Raw genomic sequence first — 20908 nt, 5'->3', positions numbered from 1 at the left:
AAGTTAAATTTTTGCGTATCGGAGCCTTGAGCGTCACCCTTTCTGATATCAATATTTTTGTAAGTTAAGGACTTGCGTCACCCTTCCTCTTTTAAGAGGTTTTTGTCTGATTTTATTGACTGTCAGTGCTTGGCGATTCAATTTTATTGACTGCCAGTGCTTGGCGATTCAATTTTATTGACTGTCAGTGCTCGGCGATTCAATTTTATTGACAGCCAGGGCCTGGCGATTCAATTTTATTGACTGCCAGTGCTTGGCGATTCAATTTTATTGACTGTCAGTGCTCGGCGATTCAATTTTATTGACAGCCAGGGCCTGGCGATTCAATTTTATTGACTGTCAGTGCTTGGCGATTCAATTTTATTGACTGCCAGTGCTTGGCGATTCAATTTTATTGACTGTCAGTGCTCGGCGATTCAATTTTATTGACAGCCAGGGCCTGGCGATTCAATTTTATTGACTGCCAGTGCTTGGCGATTCAATTTATTGAATGGCAGTGCTAGACGACTCAATTTTATTGACTGTCAGTGCTTGGCGATTCAATTTTATTGACAGCCAGTGCTTGGTGATTCAATTTTATTGATTGCCAGTGCTTGGCGATTCAATTTTATTGAATGGCAGTGCTTGGCGATTCAATTTTATTGAATGGCAGTGCTTGGCAGCCTTGGATTATAGTGTGGAGGCAATGTCAAAATAATTTCGCTATCTGAAAACAGATGGCCAGAGTTTCCATTCCATTTTTTGCTTTTAACGAAGGGAGGAGATAGCGTTTGTATAGAACTCTCGTGCCACCGCTCATCGGATTCGGCGTAGTAAATATGACCTTTTTGTTTTATAAATATTAACCGATATAAAGTTTAAGGAAAGCCGAGAGTTCCAAAATGTACTAGTAGAAAATGGACACCAATATGATAGTTTGAGGAAGCAAAAACACATAAAAAGTGTGAAAATCTCAGTAGCAAATCTCTACCTTCCAGTTGTCTTAGACAAGGCTGTATACTATGGGGAGGTCACGCAGAACAGATACGCGGGTTACACACCACAGTTGATGATAAAATGGCCGATTTCATACAAAAATTCACCTACTCTGATGATTCTCGTCGTCTTGATGATGTGGTGAATTTTTTTACATGTAAAATCATCAGAAGTGGTGTGTTCCCGCGTATCTAATAAAATGGCGGTCTGCGTGACCTCCCCAAAGTATACAGCCTTGGTCTTAGAGGCGTGCTCGGTGAATCGGTAAATGTGTTACCACTCTATTCGTTATTAGGAGAAAAAGTAAACAGAAGTAACAGAATCTTTTGATATGGTTCTAGCCTACACGAGGAATATATTTCAACGGAAAATTAGCTTAGTAGACCCAGTCGTAGCAGCTATCTATGGCCTAGTCTACATCGTAGCGACAGTATTTGCTAACTCGGTGGGGCCTCTCGTAGCACTCCAAAAACGAAAGAAAATTTTTTTTCGTGTGTAAGATTGTCGTAATTCGAATTTTGCAGATGCAGATGGTCTAAGTCCTTGAAAAATTAGTTCTAACCTGCATCATAAGTCAAAACAGCCACTTGTCAAGTCAAAGACCTTTATTTCAAATTCATAATTACTGCACTCTACAAACCTTTTTTACTTAAAATTGATGGAAACTCAAGAAAATGAACATTCATCTTCATGAAAAAATAGATTTTTTTTCTCTTTGCTTAGCTTCTATATACCGACTTAAAATTGTACTATCCAAACACCCAATGATCGTCGGAACCGTCGAAACTTGAATCGTCCGAACCACTTTCATCTCCGACGTCAATGTCATCCAAAAATTGTTTGGAATGGTACCTAAAACCACTACCGTATTCGTATACAGTGCTTCGATGCTCTTTCTCCAGCGGTACCAATTTCAAAACATTTCCTCGTTTAACCAAGGTGTCTTCCGTTCCACACCATTTAAATTCGCTTTCGATCTCACGTAGATCGTCGTCATTCAGGAAAATCAACAATATTTCCTTCGTTGGCTGTTTTTTCCTGATGTTCACCAGCGATGAAAACATTTCTTGCGTAATTGATGGGCTCGCATCACTCGCATCATCTATACGATTGAAGATAATTTTCTTTAGATTCGGCACATGAACACAGAACTCTTTGACCTCGTTGAAGGAAGTGTCTTTGCATTCAATGATATGAATCTCATCTAGGTCAGACAATCCTTTAGCTAGTCTCTTAAAAACATCTGCATTCAACTGTTTCGAGTCTGTGAGCTTCAGTACCTTCAAGCGTTTCATCGAACATAAAAGTTCAATCGATTCGTCAGTACATGTAAACTGGGCCAAATGTAAATGTTCGATCTTATTGTGCAGTGTCAGGCCTTGTAGAATGGCATTAACGTTGCTATCGACAACGTACGTTAAATTAGCTTCGAGTTTCTTAAGGGAAGCCATTTCAACCAAAGGTAGAGGGTCCGGCATGAATTCTATGTAGAAACGAAGACTCAAGGACTCCACTTTCGGCAACGTATTAGCAATATCTGTGAGTATGTTGTGACCATTCCGAAAATAGAGACCATTCCGAAAATGTACATCAAACAACTTGACTTGCGTTAACTGACCATTTATGGTGAGAAAACATTTCATCGCATCATAACTAATGTCGTAGCAGCTACTGACCTTGAATGATTGTAAAGATTCGATCCGACTGTGCGCCAGACAATCTCCAGGAATAACAAGACGAATAAATTCTAATTCCGTTAACGATGTGCATTTAGCCAAACAACTAGAAAAACTTTCTTCGTCGTCCCATTGATCGATCACCAATCGTTGCAAAGTGGAAAACAGTCGGTTGCATTGTGCAATCGTTGACTTAGTCAAATTGATGTCGACAAATTTCAGATCGATTAACGACTCGCAATATCGATCGAGAAACAGTACCAATACATTAAAATCCGCATACCCGACAAAGTGATTTTGATTGATCGTCAATGCTTTCATGAATTTACCAAAATTTCGTAGAACACGTTTCACGTCGGAGGCGACCAAATTGTATGAAGTGTCAGAGATGTCCCTCAGTTCGAATGTTCCGCTTCGTCTGGAGAAGCAATACTCCGAAATTGTCCGGAAGCGGGTGCATGTTTCGCGTAGTGTACACCAATCGATTATCGGCAGGAATTCGTAGATATGATAGATGCAGTCATCGTTGAGATCGAGCATTTTGCGTTGAGTCGACATTTTTCGTAAGTTTCTGATTATACGTTTGAGTGTAGTTCTGATCTTGTTAAAATACAACGAAAACCGATTTCAATGAAATTTTACAGTTCTAATCGATTGATTTATTGAAACACTGGAAGTTATAGTTATTGTTCGAAGAACGATTATTGTTAGTAAACTGTTAAATGTGTCACTGTATGTCTAAGCCTGTTTACCTTGAGGGGGAGGTAGTGCAGATCAACATTTTGTTATACGTATATGCCGAGTATTGTGTCGAGATGGCGCTCATTTTTCATCTAATCCCAAAACTCCACCAGAAGCTGTAGTGTCACTTGAGAAAATGGAATTTCCTTCTTTTTTTTCCAATGTCAACGTTTTTCACAACAAAGGGTCTGAAACAGCTGAGGTGAGAAAATAACTATTTTCTTACCTGCATTGTGAAAAATCTTAAAACTTCTTCGTTTGCTGCCCTGATGCATGTAAAATTGTGAAAGCAATTATTTCGCTACCTTTCCACATCTAGTATCTTGAGAGACTTTACCCAATGCAATTTTGTTAAGAAATAAATTAGCCTGTGGTTTAACCGTTTAACGAGTCGGGCAGGACAGTTTTATTAATTGTTTCACTCTGGTGAAATGCCATTTTCGTTGTTGGAGATGACAATAATCTTTCGTCTATTGGATTCGGGTATTGTAGCAGTAAATCTCTACCTTTCAGTCGTCTTAGAGTCGTGCACGTGCTGGTATAAATATGTTGTTGTTCGATTCGTTATTAATGGAAAAAGTAAACAGAATCTTTTGATATGGTTCTAGCCTACCCGAGGAAGATATGTCAACATAATATTAGTTTAGCAGACTAGTAGGCCCAGTCTGCCTAGTAATATCAGCTACCTATGGTCTAGTTTATATCGTAGGGACCGTATTTGCTTACTGTATGATAATGTAAGTTGACTGAGATTGAGATACAATGGGCCCTCGTAGCACTCCAAAAACGACAGAAAATAGTTATTTGTGTATCTGTTTTGGACGTTCGCGAGTTGTAGCCCGAACGAAGTGAGGGCTACATGCGAAAGTGCCTAAAATCAAACGTCCAAAACAGATACTCAAAAAAATTTTCATGTAAGGGGTCGAAAACCCGAGAAAAATCTCGAGACTCCCTCATTTTCGGCCCCGACACATGAAAAAATATTTTTATGCCAAATACTGCGAAAGTTTGTATTTTCAGTCCTCATGGTGGCCGAAAGTAAAAAAATTCAGGCCTTGGGCCGAAAGTAAATGTCACTGTCATCATTTTACTTTCGCCCCGTGGGCTTGCGTATTTGCGGGCCGAAAGTAAATGTCACTGTCATCATTTTACTTTCGGTCCTCATATGTCTCGAAAACACATGTTCACTTGATTGAAAGTACGCATTGAGTGTAGTGTTGTGTTGACGATAGCCAAATGTTTTGTGAGCAAGTGAATGTATGTTTACAGTAATTTCATTTGTTAAATTGTTTTTATTTTTATACTCAAATCGTGTGATTGCCGCCCTTGCCTGCGGCGCGGGCTGCAAACTTCACACGTTTGAATTTTTTTACTTTCCCCCTTATTATGCAAAATACTATTTTTGTCTGTAAGATTGTCGTAATTCCAATTGCAGATGGTCTAGTCCTTGAAAAAGTAATTCTAACCTGTATCATAAGTCAAAACAGCCACTTTTCAAGTCAAAGACCTTTATTTCAAATTCTTAATTACTGCACTCTTCAAACCTTTTTTACTTAAAATTGATGGAAACTCAAGAAAATGAACATTCATCTTCATGGTAAAATAGACTTTTTTCTCTTTGCTTAGCTTCTATATATCGACTTAAAATTGTACTATCCAAACACCCAATGATCGTCGGAACCGTCGAAACTTGAATCGTCCGAACCACTTTCATCTTCAACGTCAATGTCATCCAAAAATTGTTTGGAATGGTACCTAAAACCACTACCGTATTCATAAACAGTGCTTCGATGTTCTTTCTCCAGCGGCACCAGTTTCAAAACGTTTTCTTGCTTAACCAAGGTGTCTTCCATTCCACTCCATTTAAATTCGCTTTTGATCTCACGTAGATCGTCGTCGTTCAGAAAAATCAACAACATTTTCTTCGTTGGCTGATTTCTTCTGATGTTCACCAGCGATGAAAACATTTCTTGCGTAATTGATGGGCTCGCATCATCTGGACGATTGAAGATAATTTTCTTTAAATTCGGCACATGAACACAAAACTCTTTGACCTCATTGAAGGAAGTGTCTTTGCATTCAATGATATGAATCTCATCTAGGTCAGACAATCGTGTAGCTAGTCTCTTACAAACATCTGCATTCAACTGGTTCGTGTCTGTGAGCTTCAGTATCTTCAAGCGTTTCATCGAACATAAAAGTTCAATCGATTCGTCAGTACATGTAAACTGGGCCAAATGTAAATGTTCGATCTTATTGTGCAGTGTCAGGCCTTGTAGAATGGCATTAACGTTGCTATCGGCAACGTACGTTAAATTAGCTTCGAGTTTCGTAAGGGACGCCATTTCAACCACAGGTAGAGGGTCCGGCATGAATTCTATGTTGAAATGAAGACTCAGGGCCTCCAATTTTGGCAACGATTTGGCAATATCTGTGAGTATGTTCCGACTACCGTGACCTTTCCGAAAATAAAGATCAAATAATTTGACTTGCGTCAACTGGCCATTTATGGTGAGAAAACATTTCATCGCATCATAGCTCATTTCGTCGCAGCGACTGACCTTGAATGATTGTAAAGATTCAATGTGTCTGTAGGCCAGACAATCTCCAGGAATAACAAGACGAATAAATTCTAATTCCGTTAACGATGTGCATTTAGCCAAACAACTAGAAAAACTTTTTTCGTCGTCCCATTGATCGATGACCAATCGTTCCAAAGTGGAAAAGAGTCGGTTGCATTGTGCAATCGTTGACATAGTCAAATTGATGTCGACAAGTTTCAGGTCGATTAACGACTCGCAATATCGATCGACAAACAGTACCAATACGTTGCAATCCACATTCCCTTCAAAGTGGTTTTTATTGATAGTCAATGCTTCCATGAATTTACCAAAATTTCGTAGAACATGTTTCACGTCGGAAGCGGCCAAACTGTGTGGAGAGTATGACGTGTCAGAGATGTCCCTCAGTTCGAATGTTCCGCTTCGTCTGGAGAAGCAATAATCAGAAATTGTCCGGAAGCGGGTGCATGTTTCGCGTAGTGCACACCAATCGATTATCGGCAGGAATTCGTAGATATGATAGATGCAGTCATCGTTGAGATCGAGCATTTTGTGTTGAGTCGACATTTTTTCGCAGAAGATTCCGATTAAACGTTTGAGTGTAGTTCTGATCAAAATACAACGAAAACCAATTAAGTTCAATGAAATTTTACAGTTCTAGTCGTTGGAGCACTTAGTACTTACAGTGATTTATTCTTTGATTTATTGAAACACTGGAAGTTATAGTTATTGTCCGAAGAACGTATGTTGTTAGTAAACTGTCAATTGTGTCATTGTATGTCTAAGTCTGTTTGCCTTGAAGGGAAGGTAGTGCAGATCACCATTCTTATGCCTTTGTGTAGAGATGGCGCTCATTTTTCATTTAATCCCAAAACTCCACAGCTATTATGGCCGTCATTGCATGTATCACTTTTGATTTCTTTTAATCAACTAACGAGAGACAAACCAATTTCCAAGGAGAGGCTTAGTCGCCCAATAAATGTTTTAGAATTTTCTTAAGCTTAAGCGACCAAAAATGCAGTAGATGAATGAAGTCTTAGATTTTCCACAACTCACGTGTCTGTTTGGTACGGTCGATTTTCATAACTTTCGCATGAAGCTTTCAATTCGGTCAGGCCATCGAAAGTGTCTTAAATCAGTTGTTCGATACAAATACTCAACAAATTTTGCCACAGCATTGCTCCTAGCATGAACACTGAAGTGACAAGTGTCGTATTTAGAGGGTTTAGTTAGTAATAAGAGCTACCGCTTAGGATCGTTTTATCTATGTCCAGTTCATGCGAGAAGCAGTGTTGTGATTTTACATATGAAGTGACGAATAATTAAGAAATAGTTATTTGTTCACCGAGGGAAAAGGGGTCGAAAATTTCGAAATATTTGTTTTGTTGACAAAGGACCACAAGTCACTTGAGAAAATGGAATTTCTTCTGTTTTCCGATATCAACGTTTTTCACAGCAAAGTGTCTGACATTTCAGCTGAGGTGAGAAAATGACTGTTTTCTTACCTGTGTTGTGAAAAATCTTTGTCGTTTTCTGCCCCGATGCATGTAAACATATCCTAAAATTCTGAAAGCAATTATTTCGTTGCCTTTCCACATCCAGTACCTTGTGAGACTTTATCCAACGCAGGTTTTTTTAGAAACAAATTAGCCTGGACAGGTGGTTAAACGAGCCGGGCAGGACAGTTTTATTAATTGTTCCTTCTGATTTCTGGTTTGATGCGGCAATATGTAAGCTCAATAATTTTATCCAACTTTTACCTGGCGGCATGGTTCTTTATGTTATGAAAAGACCGAAAGTTTTGGTTTAAACAGTGAGTTATCGATAGAAGCCACTAAAACAAGCGATTGACTTGTTTGGAATTTCAAAATTAATGAAGTAATAGATCCCTTTTAGGAGGTGATAAAATACTTACATCGAAAGAAGTAACAGATTCGATAATTACACCGGTGGGCTTAGAATATGTGAAAGTTTAATTTCTAAATTATCACGTCTTCTAGTCTGAGAAATTTCTCCGATCGGCGATTCTTCCTGACGCCTTTTGCTGGTGGAAATTATGCGGGATCCTGGGTTCGCCGAAGCCTTTTTTTGTAATGTCTGAACATTAGGGAAGTTTCCGTTTCACTTGATCTAGCTAGAGACAATAAATTCGTAGAAATTCCGGTTACGGATCACAGGCCAGTTTTCGGTGGATATAATCGGAGACGGGAAATTCGTAGAGCTTCCCGTTTCGCAGTACAGTACAGTTTTCAGTTGATGTAGCTAGAGACGGGAAATTCGTAGAACTTCCCATTTCGGATTTCAGTACACTTTTCCGTGGATGGAGTTGGGAAGTTCCTCACTCTTCTAATATGAGAATTTTAAAATCGAGTAAGGTTTTGCGTCCTTCCTGTTTTGAGTAGCGAAATTGTTAAGCAGGTTGCGGTATTCACAAGTATGTTGACGTAAAGATTGGAAATTAAAAGTTTACCGGTAGGTGCTGGAAATGATAAAGAAAAGACGTCTCCTTTGCTTTCCACATCAATAAACCTATTTAAGGAATTCAAATACATATTATTTTCGGATAAGGTTTAGTCCGCTGATGTTATGTAGTTTCATGCAGTGATTAATGCGATACAAATTAGTTTGGAGATGTAGGGCAATTGTTTGATGAAAATTATAAGTTTCAGCGAACCAACTGTCTACAATAAAATCTGATCAGGACATTGAAATAAATTTATTTTTAGCCCCGTACGAAGTACGAAGGGGCTTATAGGATTACGATGCCGTGTGTAATTGATGGAATTCGAAGCAGACGGTAAGGGCAAAGTGTTTGCCTATGTTCATAGATAACGAATCCGCAATAAAAATTTTGTCCGTCCGTCCGTCCGTCCGTCCGTCCGTCCGTCTGTCCATCCGTCTGTCACGTCGATATCTTGAGTAAATCAAATCCGATTCAAATTCCTTCCGGAGCTGGGGCCCAATAAGTGCCTAACTGTTTTTCGACGATATCTCCAGACATTTAAGCACTACACTTGTAAGTGATACGTCAAATGAAAGGTATTTACAATACCGATCGACAAAAAAAAAGTTTATGGAAATTGGATGACCGACTCGTGAGTTAGACCCCTTGGTGTGGAACAGGCACAGTGCGGCAAGCCGTTTTTGCTTGTAGGTTGGCCAAATTTGAACGTATTTAGATGGATTTTGCTTTATTAGATAGGTATTGACCGTACCAATCAGGGGAAAAAAAGTTTATGAAATTCGATTCACCGGAGCGTGAGCTAGGTCTCTTGGAGTTAGCTTATATGTGGCTACTCGGCCGTACAGTGAAGGTGGTGTTTTTTGTTAATATCTCGAGTAAACTTTGACCGAATTTCATTTTTTTTTGTTTGAAAGGTACTAACGAATGTAAAGCAGCTGTACTACTTTCCACCTCCTAACAAAATGGCCGTCGGCCGCCATTTTGGATTTTTGTAAAATCAATATAAATCGGTGAAAATGATACTTACTTAATTTTAAGTCAATTGAGTTACAAACAATTTTTTTTTTATTTTTTATCGATGGAGAACCCAATTATAAGACACTTTGTCTCGTATCATATGCCAAAAAAAGTTAAAACTTTTTTTATAAATCATTTTGAAAGTCAATAAAAACACGTAAATTCGAATAGAAATACAAACTGTAAAAAATTTTGTATTTTGATTCGAATTTTCGTGTTTTCAGTGACTTTCAAAATGATTTATAAAAAAAGTTTTAACTTTTTTTGGCATATGATACGAGACAAAGTGTCTTATAATTAGGTTCTCCAACGATAAACGAGCCATCAGAACAGTCGGAGCGTTTGCTGCGACTGAGCCCCGTACAAACCCGTATATCTATTGCGAACGTGACCCTAGTGCGTCTGTCACCCTACTTTGACCGTAAGCCTATGCGCCGGTTAAAGTAGTTAAAGTAAAATTATTATGTAATGTGTACATCTTAGAAATTGCGCATAGCGCAATTACGAAGCCCCGTACGACGTTCCTTTCAAATAAAACAAAAATTTCAAATAGCCCTAAAATTTTAATTTATTGAGTATAAATACACATAGGGCCTAGTATCGGCCTCAGTCCGAGGATCCAAATTTTTTTTTTTTCAACTACATTCTATTCGGCCTTTGATTACCTTCCAAATGAAACAAAAATTACGAAAAACGGATGAAATTTGCTCGAGTTATATGTAAAATACACATAGGGCCCTAGTAGCGGCCTTAGTCCGAGGACCCAAATTTAATTTTTTTTTCAACAACATTCTATTCGGCCTTTGATTACCTTCCAAATGAAACAAAAATTACGAAAAACGGATGAAATTTGCTCGAGTTATATGTAAAATACACATAGGGCCCTAGTAGCGGCCTTAGTCCAGGGACCCAATTTTTTTTTTCAACTACATTCTATTCGGTGTTCGATTATCTTTCAAATGAAACAAAAATTACGAAAAACGGATGAAATTTACTCGAGTTGTATGTAAAATACGCATAGGGCCCTAGTAGCGGCCTTAGTCCGAGGACCCAAATTTAATTTTTTTTCAACAACATTCTATTCGGCCTTTGATTACCTTCCAAATGAAACAAAAATTACGAAAAACGGATGAAATTTGCTCGAGTTATATGTAAAATACACATAGGGCCCTAGTAGCGGCCTTAGTCCGAGGACCCAATTTTTTTTTTCAACTACATTCTATTCGGTGTTCGATTATCTTTCAAATGAAACAAAAATTACGAAAAACGGATGAAATTTACTCGAGTTGTATGTAAAATACGCATAGGGCCCTAGTAGCGGCCTTAGTCCGAGGACCCAAATTTAATTTTTTTTCAACAACATTCTATTCGGCCTTTGATTACCTTCCAAATGAAACAAAAATTACGAAAAACGGATGAAATTTGCTCGAGTTATATGTAAAATACACATAGGGCCCTAGTAGCGGCCTTAGTCCGAGGACCCAAATTTAATTTTTTTTTCAACAACATTCTATTCGGCCTTTGATTACCTTTCAAATGAAACAAAAATTACGAAAAACGGATGAAATTTGCTCGAGTTATATGTAAAATACACATAGGGGCCTAGTAGCAGCCTTAGTCCGAGGACCCAAATTTAATTTTTTTTCAACAACATTCTATTCGGCCTTTGATTACCTTCCAAATGAAACAAAAATTACGAAAAACGGATGAAATTTGCTCGAGTTATATGTAAAATACACATAGGGCCCTAGTAGCGGTCTTAGTCCAAGGACCCAAATTTAATTTTTTTCAACAACATTCTATTCGGTGTTCGATTATCTTTCAAATGAAACAAAAATTACGAAAAACGGATGAAATTTACTTGAGTTCTATGTAAAATACACATAGGGCCCTAGTAGCTTTTCACTTCTAAGGCCCTAACTCACGGTCCACTCACCCGATTTTAAAAAACTTTTTTTTCCTGGATTGGTATTGACAATACCTATCATTTGCCGTGTCATTTACATTTCCATCGTTTATTTTGCCATAAATATCACCAAAAGACCTTAAATCACTTAGGTGGCCCTAACTCACGAAGGGCCGACCCGAATATGCCCATCTTCGAACTTAGCCTCACAATTTTGACTATCTTTCAGGGAAAAAAAAATTTTTGAAATCGGATTTGATTTACTCAAGATATCGACGTGACGGACAGACGGACAGACGGACAGACGGACAGACGGACAGACGGACAGACGGCCCAAATTTTTATTGCGGATTCGTCATCTATAAACATAGGCAAACACTTTGCACTTACCGTCTGCTTCGAATTCCATCAATTACACACGGCATCGTAATCCTATAAGCCCCTTCGTACTTCGTACGGGGCTAAAAATAAAAATAAAAATTGTTTGTAACTCAATTCGAAATTTGTGTTACATTTGAAAGAAACGTCGGACGGGGCTTCGTAATTGCGCTATGCGCAATTTTTAAGACGTACACATTTCATAAGAATTTTACTTTACCGACGTTTACGGGCGCAGTAGGCTTACGGTAAGAGTAGGGCGACGGACGAACTAGGGTCACGTACGCAATAGATGTACGGGTTTGTACGGGGCTCAGTCGCAGCAAACGCTCCGACTGTTCTGACGGCTCGTTTTTTGTTTTTTTTTTTCTTTGGAATTCCCGCATCTTCCAGGCCATATATACTTTGTAGAGATGAGAATTGCAATCTATTACTATGTAATTGAATAAAAGAACACAGAGTTGTTTCTTCGAGATTAACCTGAGACCTAAATGGGAAGTAATAAATAGAACGATTCAAAAGTTCAAAATCGCAGAATTTTCTCGCTCGCTGCACTCGTGATCACCCTTTATAAGTTTATGGAATATTTTAAGCATTCGCTTTCAGGAAATAATATTTTCAATATTTTCGAATATCACAATTAAATGGACAAAGACTTTCGCCGGCGACCCACTATTCTAAAATATTTTACGATTTTTCTTGTAAAATTTTCTACCAGCGGGAAGTTTTGCTCTGTCGGTAAGTCATGACACAGTTCCGGGAAGAAAACATTATTTCCACCAGCGACGCCTGTCTCGGCTAATATTGAATAGAAGTCATTGGACTGTTGTTTATAAAACAAGCAAAATTTATATTTGACATAAATTGGCATTTATTTCTGAAAAATTAGTTCTTCGTAGTCTTAAGCTTAGATAAGTCGCGTCTTAAATTTATAAAATTGTACACACAACTACACACTTAAGAAGCATCACAAAAACCATTCAAAAACCGACACATTCATTATACGATAATATGTTGTTGTAAACATTGACTTAAAAATTAAGTTTCGTTGTCTAGTGTAACCCTTAAATCGTTGAAACAAAAATTTAAAAAAGTAATCGAAAATTTGAGATGAGTTTGCTCCACCGACACCGACCATGTTTATTATAAACAATATATTTGTGTTTGGCCATCGATGTCGTCGAAATATTGAAACTATTCTCGAAACTAATACCTTACTGAACTAATGACTTTTTAAGCATAAAAATATTTACAGAACATTGTACACATCATGACGATTTTTTTTTCGTTTTAATTGAAACATTTATGATTATGAAAACTTTTCGACCCATTTACACCTCCGACACATGATTGAGCCGAACCGAGGACAACCTGTTTTACAATATTCGATTCAACTACAGTCATGAGATCGGCGATTAATTGTAGCCAGAACAAAAGCTTTCCAAACAAATAAACTTTGGTCTATCTCCAGCAAAGATCTTTTTTAAAATTAATTTTCTTTTTCTTCTCTCTATCTCTCTTTTTTACATTCCACTTGCTCATTAATTTTTCATATCAAATTCCTGAGACTCTTGCATCTGCCTAGCTTCTATGCATTTGTAATCACATATAACACCTGGTTATATGAACAAAGCATACGAAATATTGAAATTGTTCATTTTCCTTCCTGTACATAAATTTGAATTATCAAAGTCCACGAAACAGCTAAACATCGAGAAGCATTTCATTACTACTAAACAAGATTCGATTCATCAGTTTATAACCTTAAAAATGCCTATATATACACACAGCGTTCCTCCTTCCACGGCAGTCGCCAATCCTTAAATCCCCATCCAACGATCGTTGTTAGTATACAAACGAAAACAATTCGCTTGCAGCATTCACATTATGAAAATGTCTATTGACACTGGCACATCAAATTTCGGCCGTCCTTCCTCTAAACGGCAACAATTTTACTCGGATCGACCTTGACCCGCAAGAACACCGTATCGTCTTTGATGAATGAACGACGACTTAACATTTCGTGCGAGATAAATTTAGGAAAACCGAAGCCCAGCGAGTCCGGTTCTTGAGATGGTCGCTGGAAATTCGTCCATGACGGATCTGGTACAAACGATTCCGCAACGCCACCCTGTCCGCCGCTATGTAGAGTTCCCTGTTCGAATAGTGTGAATGTAATGGAATGTGAGAATGGCCACTTCAGCAAAGCATCATAATCGCCCGGCAGCACTTTGATGTAGACTGAAACGTGGGTTCCCTCACCAGGACCGTTTCCGTTCAGAAACATTGACGCTTGTAACTTATAGCCGTATTGACTGGTGTAGAATGGTGGGGAAACTAACTCTAGGCCGTCCTTGGTCTTAGCTTCGACCATTTTTGCCGACCAATCGGTGACTTTCCATAGCAGTGTGCCTGTGTAGTTTGTGCTCAGTTTTGCTACGGCTCCCTTCAACATTTGGATCTGTTGACCTTGTCGTCCGGCCAGCGAAACCATCAACGACAAATGCGATGCTGTATTCGCTTCCAGATGCGATTCCAACAAATTTCTGGGACCCTTGAAACGACAACCAGCTTCCTTGAATGTACATGGAATGGCCAATGCCTTACACTCATCACGTAAATGCGTTTCGATGTCAGCTCGTGGAATGGGACCAGTATCACATCGCTGAGGACACGGCAACGGGCTACGACTGCAAGTCGCACCATGAGCAGCTAACGTATCAGCGGAAAATTCTCGGCTACAATGCGGGCACCGTCTCAAACGTTTGGCACAATCTTTGACACGATGAATGGACATACGACCGCGCAAAATTCGAGCACCGCATTTGGCTTCACAGTACACTGGTTCCTGATTAAGAGAAAAGTTTGATAAAATCGTGATATTGAACGAAATTTCTTTTGAAATTTACCTGATTGCAAGTGCCTGTGTGGTCTTCGAGTCCTTGGCCGGAAAATTCTGTATTACAATATTCGCAATTGGCTCGTCTTTGGTTGCACGTAAATGTAAGGTGATCAGTCATCATGACGCGGGGAATTTGAGATCCGCATTTGTTCGGGCAAGGATCTGTGTCATGTTTGCAAGCGTTCAGATGAGCCTGGAATAGTCAGAAATGTAAAGAGAATTAGTTTTGATTGTTCATTCTATCTGAAGAAGTTAAATCCAAGGGTTAAAGAGAAGCTCAAGTTTCGGGACAAACCTAAATTTTTACAAAACGACAAGAGTACCAAGTGCTACGGTATGATCAGTAAATCTGTTAGTACTGCCTGTACGGCTTTCCGTGCGTGTTTGTTACAAAAATCATTTACTTATTCATTATATTACGCAGAACATAAAACTTAAGAGAACAGATGAACTCATCGCTTATATTTCGAGGCACTGCTGCCCATAACAGATGACTTGACTTCAAGATTTAGTTCAACCATGGGAAAATATCTCGAAGTTTTACAGACGTCCGTAAACCGCAGACAAAAGTTACTTCCTTTAAAGCCACATAAACATATGTATCGTAAAATCAAAAGACCTTTTTCATTGAATGAAACCGTGCATTTCTTTTAAACCATCGTGTACAACAACATCTGGTTCCCGTCTTTCAATAATCGTACAGCATCTCTCTCTCCGTTGTTTTTCTTTCTTTCTTTTTTTAATAAAACGAAATACAGCAGCAACATTGATGCCAGCATGTAACGATCATGTAATGACTATGGGTCTTTTAGGATGATATGATATTATTATAGCGTAGCGTATACACAATACCATACCACTTCGAACGTATCAAATTCCGAACTCTTCTGATTCAAGTGTAAGCCACACACAAAACGACATTTTATAGTACTTTGGGAAACATTTCCAATTAAATATCATGGCAGCATATCATCTACAACAGCGTTGGATCCAACACTTACTTGATGCGTATATTGTGCCCAGTGTACACTTAACATATGGCACAGTGTTACTTTAACGGAATGGAAATTTTAATTGTAATTTTGAACGTTAAATTGTCGACCTCTTTTCCAAGACTTTGATTAATTTGATGTAATGTTCGGAATAATTTTTCAAAATGAAGAAACAAAAATTCTTCAGAAGCCACTTCTCCGAATACGAATGCTGTAAATCAAGTACGAAAAGCAAAAGTGTTTTATGAAGTTACGCATCGTCAATTCGGATACGCAACATCGGCAACAATTAAACGCCAGAAAATAATTACCATGTTCGCTTCAAATGTAAATAGAAAATGTGTGGCGGCTGTGAGTCATTATTTGAAATTGTAAACGCCACATCCATCATCTTCATAATAATTCTGAACTAAAATTGGACTCCTCAATTAAGCGAAATTATCAATTAAACAGAAACCTTCCATTTTCATTGAATAATTTGTGCATATTCAACTTAATTTCAATTTCATTACGAAAAAAATGCTGTTGATGTCGTGACTGGCATTACGATTTTTTTTTAAATTCTTCGTTCTATCCTACCCATCAGCAATATTTCCATTCACATTTTTTCTAAAGGAAATTTTTGTGTATTTTGGACAATAAAATCGATTCGCGACGAGATGTTGTACATGGAATATAATTGTTTGAATCACGCTCTCGTATACATTTTGTATACCAGTGGGCATTTTGCATCGGTAATACCGAAGAAATAAGGAATTTCGCTAACGAAATGAGTTTTTTTTTACTGGGTTGATGGGCTGGCTGGCGAAAAAAGAAGTGGTAAAACGCTGAAGAATGTTAATGTAGCGATTTTTTGTGTGAATTTTGTTCACCTTTTTCAATAAATTCTTATGCACTCGGACGAAGATTGCGGTTTGCTTGTTGAATGCGTGTGCAGTGCATGCATAGTACAATAAATGATGATAGCTAGACGTTAACCTCTACATCTGTTATCCACAACGACGACAAAAATAAACGACCAGTTAGGGCTAGAGCTTGGTTTTATATAAAAAAAAATCAATTTTCAAACTAACGAAGTAATAGATTTCCTATCAATCATTAAGTGATGTTTTAAACAAAAGAAGTAATAGATTCAATATCTTGATATCATATCCGATACGTTTGCGAAGGATGAAGAGTCGTTTTAATAGGACAGTGGCCATCCTAGATGCCCGATAAACATGTGGACCTTTCTAATGTTTTATGCAATCAGTAATAATTCCATAAGAATCGTCCGCGTATACTTAAGCGAACAGTAAACTCTGTGCGCAATAAATAAATCTTAAAAGCACCGACCTTCACACATTCATTATTTCAAACACCTCATTTTTTAACACGACCGATTAACGGTTACATCCATCAATAGAATACAATTACGGGACGACCATTTAAAACACACATAAAAATGAGAAACATTATTAATGTGCCAATCAACAATTAAATACCGCGAGACAGAACGGAGAAGAGAAGAAGAAAAAAGTTAAATTTATTCGAAAAAGCTAACCATCAACCCACATGAAAATTAATTCAAAATCAACAGGTGACTTTTTTTCTTCGTTCCGTAATTAAATTCGAAAATAAAACAAAATTTAAAATTTCAAACAAAGAATGTGTACACAAAAGTCGAAAAGAAAGAAAATAAACGAAAATAAAAGGAAAGACAACACTGACGATTATTTTTCGTGTTTAATGTAAACACAAACAGAGCTGCTTAATACCATTAGACACATATTCAAGACAGATATGATGTGGTGCAGCCGAACCATATTTCAATTAGATTCATTTTTAGTTGAATAATAAAAAAATTGGAAAAAAAATAAAATTAAAATCCAAAATAATGGTCACACAATGGACATACAACCCGAATGGAAATTAAAGGCACACGAAATTTGAATTTTTTTCGAATAATTCTTTTTCGCTGTGGCATTTATTGGTCCCAATAGAAATCGTTTTGTTATTTATTCTCGATTTTCATTTGAATAACGTTTAATTGGCCGTCAAGAATATTTCATTGGTCATCGTGTATAGAAAATGTAATCGACCAAAAAAAAAAATGTTTAACTGAAAACCTTTGACACTAACAGCCATAAATACGTTCTGTTCCTATTAAAAAATCTAAATTCGAAGAAAACATTTTTCCATTTGGAACGACGAAAATTGCCGCAAGAACATTAATTTTACTAGTTGACGCTGTGTCTGAGGCATATTTACAGAGACGGTTATAATGGCTTTACTTTTACTTTACAAAGAAATTAAGTCAATCATTAGATATCGACTCACTGCCGGGGCTTTGTATACACATATATTTGGTTCGGGGTTATGTACCTGTCTTGAGACCTATTGTATATCGTAATTGTTACCGATGAAATAATGACTCAAAATTGTTGGATGTTTTCAGTGTTAAAAATCCCATTACATGTATAAACACAACAGAAAAACAGCAATTCCTAATTATCTGTTCGATGTCTAACGTGTTAGAGTGCTCTCTGTGGCATTAATACGTTTAGATTATAGCCTTCAGTTGCTATTCAACCAATTCAATTTGAAAAGAAGTGAAAAAAAAAACTTTTTTTTTTCTCTTCCACCATCATTTCTATTATGAATATTACTAAATTGATGGAATGATGCTGCGTTGGCGTATATTTTTGTTATGATATAATTCTCCGATTGCATTCGTTATAAAATGAATTAACAATTAATGTAAACCATCCAAACTGAATATATGTATTTAAATGGGAGAAAATGTTAATTTATTTGAATGATTTCGAATTAATTTAAATTCAACCAGAGAAAAAAAATTGTTTTTTCTATAAATTATGTTGAGCATTCGGACAAACATATCAAATAATGTTATTGGTTGTCACATTATTATTATCATAAAAAATGGGCTTCTGGTTTTCAATGTTGCTATGTGGTTCTCGACTTGATTGTTGTATGACAATGTTAAAAGATGGTTTTTTCAAGATAAAGGTGGTCAAGACATCTGATGTTTGTTAAGAATGTCTAAGAAAAAATATCTGTCTGGACCGAGAGCCTGTGCTCATATCAGTCCCTTATTTGGTCATTTGAAATCTATGCTCTTGCCTATGCCATAATAGTGCACCTTGCAATGTGACAAACGTTTCGTTCTACGACGATTATTTGTGGGAGCTATGAAGATCATAACCTAACGTATACCTCAGGCAAATTGATGTTAAAATGAAGATATTGGTGCCAGATTTAGAATGGAACGCAAAAGTAATTTTTTCAAAAGTCGGTCAAGAAGACAAATTTTTTTGAATGATCTCGGAACACGTCAGGTATGAGAAAACTTTATTAAAATTAAGTCAGGTTCAGGTTCAACCTGAATTAACCTTGAACTCAAAATTTGAAATTCAGGTCAGGTTCAAGCAAATTTTCCGACTGACCGAAACCTGACCTGAAACTGAATTAAAGAAACTCGGAACCAAAACAAGTCAGGTGCAGGTCAGCGCCTTTTTTTTGAATTTTCAATTTGTCTGGCACTGGTCATTTGGGACCAATGCTTTCATTTTAATATCAAGGTGGATTAAAATTTTACTGTGTGAAGGCCTCGCCATCCACCATCACTTTGTTGGATATTTTTATTGGATTCTAACGACGTTTCTATATTTCGGGCATTGTTTAGGCCGTTAGGTTCTACAAGATGCAGAACAAAATGTTTTTCGTGTCAGGTTTCGTAATGATACAGCATAGGCTTTTAGGCCAAGACACTTTCATGCACACAAGCTCTCAGTCTAATTTCTGTTGCAAGATGCAACACAAATCGTAACTCTTTTTATACGTTTGAATCAAACGAATCCATTGACATTCTTTGGCGCCGCAATGGAAAATGTTTTATTTATATTTTCTCTCAAATAGAGACGATTCATCTAAAATACGTTTTGATTATATGACACACAGTCAGTCCTACACACAAATTCACATCATATCGAATGTCTTCCAGCCGACCAACACATGAATGTAATAATAAGTTGATACAACAACTACTCTGTGTATCGAAACTATTTGAAATATTTCCAGAAAACAAGTTGATGGGATGACTCTAATATATAGTGTTCTGGTAAGTAAATGTTAAAATGAAAGAGAATAATGTGTGGCGATGTGTTTCACAAAAACATAGTTGTGTACCGCACACGGAACGGAAAATCATTTAAAATCAATAACTAAAAGTTTTTTTTCACATTTTTTCGTTGACCGGAAATAATTAGAAGAAGCAAGAATGTTCGAATCGCATCAATGAATTTAACGATGAAAAAATTCTCAGCAAAAACAATCCAAGTAAAACAAAATAGAAAGAGAAGCGTACGCACCTTCAGCTTTCGCAGTTCATCTGACCATTTGCAGCCTTGTTTGTGGTGTATGCAGAACACTAGTGAACCCATGATGGCTTTCTCTGATTCCGGATCGGGATAGATCTGAAAATGAACAAAAAACAAGTTGATTTATTGTCGAGTAAAATGTTTGAGACTTACATAAGCGGGTAAATTTACGAACACAAAATAAAATGAAACCGAACAGCTTCAATTAGCAATGCCCTCCAACTTATTGCCATTAGAGTTTCGGTCAAACTAAACATCAAAATTCTGTGCATTTCTGTAAAACCTTGAATTTGTCACGACCAAACATTTTATCAAGTATTTACCAATTGAATGAATGAGACCCCTTGTCTTCGGTCTTTGCAGCCGTTACGCATTTATATTTTTTTCAATTTATGCTTTCTTATCGCAAGTGAACCATACTTTTGCAATATTTTTCCCTTTTCTTCTTCTCTTATCATTTCGTCGATCATATACCTTCTTCAACGGTTATGTGTACACACAGAAATATGTTTGGAGTGTTTTTGCAGTTTAATCGGTTTGAGGGTAAAGAATGACTCGAAGGCAGAATTATTATTTATGGCATTTGGATTGGGAAATGACGCAGAACGAATTGTTTTTATTTGTGTTATGTTGGTGTAGTGTAAACGTTTTTGACTTAATAAGTTGATTCATTCTTCTACATATATAAAACGGTATGGCTTTATGCTGTAAGCATTGTTCCTCCAACTGAATTTGAATAATTGTTGCCTCATTAGCGGTTGAATCATCGCCAATTGTTTTTTCGATGGTGTAAACAGAGATCATCGAATCTGATAACATTTTATTGTGTGTAGGTTCCGTACCTGACACATATCTTAGATTTAAACCTTTTTCTAGCTTTCTTGAATCTATTACTTCTCTTGACCTCAGCAAAATGC

The 20908-nt window shown here is 37.2% G+C and overlaps 2 protein-coding genes and 1 long non-coding RNA gene across 6 annotated transcripts in view; all 3 read right to left on the bottom strand.

The window, feature by feature from the left end:
* Positions 1-4885: 4885 nt before the first annotated feature.
* Positions 4886-6730, bottom strand: LOC119066456. Of its 3 annotated transcripts, none has more exons than XM_037168959.1 (2): positions 6636-6723; positions 4886-6565 (listed from the first exon to the last, which is right to left on the bottom strand). In XM_037168959.1, exon 2 carries the CDS (start codon positions 6518-6520, stop codon positions 5045-5047), a length of 1476 nt encoding a protein of 491 aa, XP_037024854.1. In that variant the 5' UTR covers positions 6521-6565; positions 6636-6723; the 3' UTR covers positions 4886-5044. The 3 variants fall into 3 exon arrangements, with proteins under 3 accessions (XP_037024854.1, XP_037024855.1, XP_037024856.1); XM_037168960.1 differs by having other exon boundaries at positions 4890-6560; positions 6638-6730; XM_037168961.1 differs by having other exon boundaries at positions 4890-6558; positions 6634-6724.
* On the bottom strand, positions 4890-11742 carry LOC119066460. Its single transcript, XR_005085751.1, has 3 exons — positions 11731-11742; positions 11386-11394; positions 4890-4999 (listed from the first exon to the last, which is right to left on the bottom strand). It is a non-coding gene; the product is annotated as an uncharacterized LOC119066460 (long non-coding RNA).
* An 826-nt stretch (positions 11743-12568) lies between these two features.
* The window catches only part of LOC119066457 (TNF receptor-associated factor 4), a 59179-nt gene continuing 50839 nt past the window's right edge, over positions 12569-20908 (bottom strand). For both annotated transcript variants that reach the window (XM_037168963.1, XM_037168962.1), the window contains 3 exons: positions 19983-20087; positions 14628-14813; positions 12569-14566 (listed from right to left, as the gene is read on the bottom strand). In XM_037168963.1, coding sequence (XP_037024858.1) covers positions 13655-14566; positions 14628-14813; positions 19983-20087 — 1203 coding nt within the window. In that variant the 3' untranslated portion in view covers positions 12569-13654. The remainder of the gene's footprint in view (positions 14567-14627; positions 14814-19982; positions 20088-20908) is intronic.

The sequence above is a fragment of the Bradysia coprophila genome, chromosome IV (assembly GCF_014529535.1).
Source record: "Bradysia coprophila strain Holo2 chromosome IV, BU_Bcop_v1, whole genome shotgun sequence".
Classification (NCBI taxonomy): domain Eukaryota; kingdom Metazoa; phylum Arthropoda; class Insecta; order Diptera; family Sciaridae; genus Bradysia; species Bradysia coprophila.
This window is presented reverse-complemented; position numbering and strand designations above follow the sequence as displayed.